Here is a 5,369-nt window from a genome sequence, read left to right as displayed (position 1 = left end):
ATTTTTGTGGCGTTTGTTTCAAGTGGCACGCCAGTTTCACACGCCCAACTTGTTTTGTTGTTTTCTTCCTCTTTTGTTGCTCTTTTTCACCTGAAATTCAGCACAAACTCATTTCAAAGGAATGTACCAAAATATTCATCAAATAGTTCATGAATTGCAATGATCAAATGAGATTATGCTCTTTTATGGTCCTTTTTATGCAAAGAAAAAGGGTAAATGATGCAAGTCATCAAGAACACATGGAAAAGCCAAAGATTTGAGATGCACCACCCCCGCGCACGTGCAATGTACGCGCACGCGTGGATCGCAAAACTTCAAGGGATGCGCACGCATGCTGTACGCGTACACGTTGGTGCTGGCACGTCATTTTTTAGTGAAAACGTGTGCAGTGAATTCTCAGAAGTTGTGGGGCCCAATCTAAACCAACTTTGGCGCCAAAACATTTAAAATGACCAAGGATTGAAGAGCAAAGGGGGATTCCATCACTACACACATGTTTTTAGTTTAGTTAATGCTTTTGGTTAGTTTTTAGAGAGAGAAGCTCTCACTTCTCTCTAGAATTAGGATTAGGTTTAGGTCAATAATCTTAGATCTAGGTTTAATTCATGCTTTCATCTACTTTTACCTCTCAATTCTTTGTTGTTACATCTTATTCTTCTATTCTTTTGTTTTAATTTCCTCTATGTTGTTTCTATACTTTGTTGTTGATCTACTCTTGTTCCTTTTATTTTCTTTCAATTCAATTTGAGGTAATTCATGTCAATAATATTCTTTTTTATTGTTGTTGTTAATCCTTTGCAATAATTGTTGTTAGATTTCACCCTTGTTGTCAATTTACTATGATTTCCTTTTACACCTTTCAAGTGTTTGTCAAAATGCTTGAGACGATGTTAGAGTAGAATTTTTTGTTCTTGGCTTGGGAAGGTAACGTAGCAATTCTTGAGTTACTAATGTCCAAGTGATTGATAGTTGATAGCCATTGACTCTAGCTCTCATTAATTCAATTAGTGAATAGCTAGGACTTATGGACTTGGATTGATATAGCTCATTTGACTTTCTTCTACTTGTTAGAGGATGACTTAGTGGGATCGATCCTTGCAATTATCATATTGTGGTTAGTGATAAGGATAGAGATCCTTGACCACCAAACCATGCCAAGACCTTTTCATCATTTGATTTCCATTGCCATTTACTTTTCTTGTTTCTTATCTAAAACCCCAAAATATACATGTCCATAGCCAATAACAAGAACACTACCCTGCAATTCTTTCGAGAAACGACCCGAGGTTTAAATACTTTGGTTATTAGATTCATTAGGGGTTTGTACTTGTGACAAACAAAATTTTTGCATAAAAGGATTAGTGTTGGTTTAGAAACTATATTGCAACGAGATTTCATTTGAGAATTCTAAACCGTCAATTTTCCACTCATCAGGCCTCCATCAACCAAGGATGATGATTATAAGGCTAAAATGCCATTTCCTCAGAAGCTCTGTCAAGAGAAAATACATAAACAGTTTGCCCATTTTGCGGAGTATCTCAGAACATTAGAGATTAAGATCCCTTTTGCAAAAGCTCTTGATCAGATACCTTCTTATTCAAAGTTCATGAACGAAATTCTAAGTCATAAGAAGGATTGGAGAGAGACACAAATAGTCCTCCTCAATGAGGAATGCAGCGCAATTATTCAGAACAGCTTGCCAGAGAAGCTTAAGGATCCTGAAAGCTTTATGATACCATACACTCTAGGTGATGCTTGTACAAGGAAAGCTCTACGTGACCTTGGAGCAAGCATCAACCTAATACCTACTTCTTTAATAAAGAAGCTCTGTTTGACTGATGAAGTCAAACTAACCCGCATGTGCCTTCAACTTGCTGATGGGTCTATCAAGATACCATCAGGAGTAATTGAAGACATGATTGTCAGGGTTGGACCCTTTGCCTTCCCTACTGACTTTGTAGTGTTGGACATGGAGGGGGCACAAGAGTGCATCCCTTATCCTAGGAAGACCCTTCCTAGTTACAGGACGGTCTCTCATTGATGTTGAGAAAGGGAAAGTAACCCTAAGAGTCAATGAGGAAAAGTTCGTACTGAATGCTATCAAAGCTATGCAACATCCAGACATTCCTGAAGAATGCATGAGCATTGACCTCATTGATTCCCTGGTGGAAGAGGTCAATATGGACGAAAGCCTCAAGGAAGGGCTAAATGATATCCTAGATGATATCCAACTTGATTTAGAGGAACCTCTGGAAACCTCTGTGGAAAAGGAGAAGCCTCCAAAGCTTGAGCTTAAGCCATTACCTTCCTCCCTAAAATATGCATTTCTGGGAGAAGAAAATACTTATCCTGTGATCATAAGATATGCCTTAGAGCCACAAGAAGAAGAATTATTAATTCAAGTGCTTAAAACACATAGGGCCACCCTTGGGTGGGCTATAAGTGACCTCAAGGACATTAGCCCTGCCCGATGCATGCATAAAATCCTGTTGGAGGATAATGCCAAACCCGTGGTACAACCACAAAGGTGTTTGAATCTAGCTATGAAGGAAGTAGTGCAAAAAGAAGTCATTAAGCTCTATGAGGCAGGGATCATTTATCCCATTTCTGATTGCCCCTGGGTGAACCCTGTCTAGGTTGTTCCTAAAAAGGGAGGAATGATAGTGGTTCACAATGAAAATAATGAGCTGATCCCAAAAAGGACAGTTACAGATGTACATTGACTATAGAAGACACAATGACGCCACCAGGAAAGATTACTTTCCTTTACCCTTCATTGACCAAATGCTAGAAAGACTAGCAAGTCATGCTTTTTATTGTTTCCTGGATGGATATTCCGGGTACAATCAAATAGCAGTGGATCCATAGGATCAAGAGAAGACAGCATTCACATGTCCATCTGGCGTGTTCGCCTATAGACGAATGCCATTTGGCCTGTGCAATGCGCCTGCCACCTTTCAGAGATGCATGTTATTCATCTTCTCTAATATGGTAGAGAAACTCCTTGAAGTTTTCATGGATGACTTCTCTGTTTATGGAGACTCATTTGACTCCTGTCTTGATCATCTGACCCTGGTGCTGAAAAGATGCCAAGAAACAAACCTAGTTCTAAACTGAGAGAAATGCCACTTCATGGTAACTAAAGGCATTGCTCTTGGGCATCGAATCTCAAATAAGGGGATAGAAGTGAATCAAGCTAAGCTGGAAGTGATAAAACGCTTGCCTCCACCTACTAATGTCAAGGCAATCAGAAGTTTCCTAGGACATGCAGGATTCTACAGGCGGTTCATAAAAGATTTTTCTAAAATCGCCAAACCCCTGTGTAATCTCTTGGCCACTGATGTTCCATTTGTCTTTGACCAAGAGTGCCTACAAGCCTTTGAAACTTTGAAAGCCAAGCTTGTCACTGCTCCTATCATCTCTGCACCCAACTGGGACTTGCCATTTGAGCTAATGAGTGATGTAAGTGATCATGCAATAGGCACAGTCTTAGGTCAGAGACATGACAAGATTCTGCATGTCATTTATTATGCTAGTCGCATATTAATTGATGCGCAGAAAAACTACGCTACTACAGAAAAGGAGCTACTTGTAGTAGTTTATGCCATTGAAAAGTTCAGATCCTATCTAGTGGGATCTAAGGTCATTATTTATACTGACCATGCTACTCTAAAATATCTACTCACTAAGCAGGATTCTAAATCCAGACTTATAAGATTGGTATTACTCTTACAAGAGTTTGATATAGAAATTAGAGACAGAAAAGGGATAGAAAATCAGGTAGCTGATCACCTGTCCCAGATTGAGCCAGTAGCAGGGACTTCTTCTTCCTCCACTGACATATCTGAATCCTTTCCAAATAAGCAACTCTATGCCATCCGGACAATACCTTGGTTTGTAGACATTGCAAACTATAAGGCTATACAGTTCATTCCCAAGGAGTTTACCAGGCAACAAGCCTAAAAACTCATGCATGATACAAAATATTACCTATGGGAAGAGCCATGTCTCTTTAAGAGATGCTCGAATGGAATAATCCGACGCTGTGTGTCTGAAGAAGCACATAGAATTCTATGGAATTGCCATAGGTCTGACTATGGATGACACTTTGGAATTGAGCGGACAGCCACTAAGGTACTCCAAAGTGGCTTTTACTGGCCTACTCTCTTTAAGGATTCTAGAGAGTTCATCCGTAACTGTGATAATTGTCAAAGGGATGGAAATCATCCTCATGGTCACAGCATACCTCAACAAGGAATCTTAGAGATTGAGTTGTTTAACGTATGGGGCATAGATTTTATAGGACCATTCCCGCCTTCATACTCAAACACCTACATCCTTGTGGTAGTAGATTATGTGTCTAAATGGGTTGAAGCAATATCAACACCCTCTAATGACATATGAGTAGCAATGAAGTTCCTCCAGAAGAACATCTTGAGCAGATTTGGTGTCCCTAAGACACTAATCAGTGATGGAGGAACTCATTTATGCAACAGACAGCTGGATTCTGTCTTAAGCCGTTACAGAGTTCACCATAAAGTAGCAACACCGTATCATCTCCAAACCAATGGACAAGCCAAAATCTCAAATAGAGAACTAAAGTGAATTCTAGAGAGGACAGTAAGTGCCTCTAGAAAGGATTGGGCTAGAAAGCTTGATGATGCTCTATGGGCATATAGAACAGCATTCAAAACCCCCATTGGAACTTCACCATATGAGTTAGTATATGGGAAGTCCTTTCATTTGCCAGTGGAGCTAGAACACAAGGCCTATTGGGCCACAAGATTCCTCAACCTCGATGCTAAAGCAGCAGGAGAAAAACGGCTGCTCCAGCTAAATGAGTTGGATGAATTTCGCTTAGATGCATTTGAGAATGCAAAGATATATAAGGAAAAGGCAAAGAGGTGGCATGACAGGAAGATAGCTTCCAAAGTCTTTGAACCAGGGCAGAAAGTTCTGCTCTTCAATTCAAGGCTCAGATTATTCCCTGGAAAACTCAAATCCCACTGGAAAGGACTGTATGTGATTACAAGAGTATCACCTTACGGACACATAGAACTTCAAAGAAAAGATCCTGAAAACAGGTTTACTGTCAATGCACAGAGGGTCAAACATTACCTTGAAGGAGATATAGAGCCAGGAGGCTCAACACTGTTACTAAATTAAGTATAGTGAAGTCCATCTAAAGTCCATTTTGTTTTTCTTTCAATTGTTAGATTCATGATCATATGCATTTTTCAGTCAAGAGACAGAATTTTACAACAGTAAAAACAGAACACTCTGGATGGAGTGTTGAAGTTGAATGCCAGGTAGGGTATCCCTGCTGGGCGTTCAGCACCTATCATGGGCAGCATTGCTGGCGTTGAATG

At 39.9% G+C, this 5,369-nt stretch overlaps 1 protein-coding gene across 1 annotated transcript; it reads left to right on the top strand.

The window, feature by feature from the left end:
* Positions 1 to 4,096: 4,096 nt before the first annotated feature.
* Positions 4,097 to 5,166, top strand: LOC148571396 (uncharacterized). Its single transcript, XM_088507258.1, has 2 exons — positions 4,097 to 4,134; positions 4,680 to 5,166. Exons 1-2 carry the CDS (start codon positions 4,097 to 4,099, stop codon positions 5,164 to 5,166), a joined length of 525 nt encoding a protein of 174 aa, XP_088363384.1.
* The last annotated feature ends 203 nt before the right edge of the window (positions 5,167 to 5,369 follow it).

The sequence above is a fragment of the Arachis ipaensis genome, chromosome B3 (assembly GCF_059453495.1).
Source record: "Arachis ipaensis isolate K30076 ecotype BB chromosome B3, ASM5945349v1, whole genome shotgun sequence".
Lineage (NCBI taxonomy): Eukaryota > Viridiplantae > Streptophyta > Magnoliopsida > Fabales > Fabaceae > Arachis > Arachis ipaensis.
Note: the sequence above shows the minus strand (reverse complement) of the source record. Positions and strands in the feature narration are given on the sequence as shown.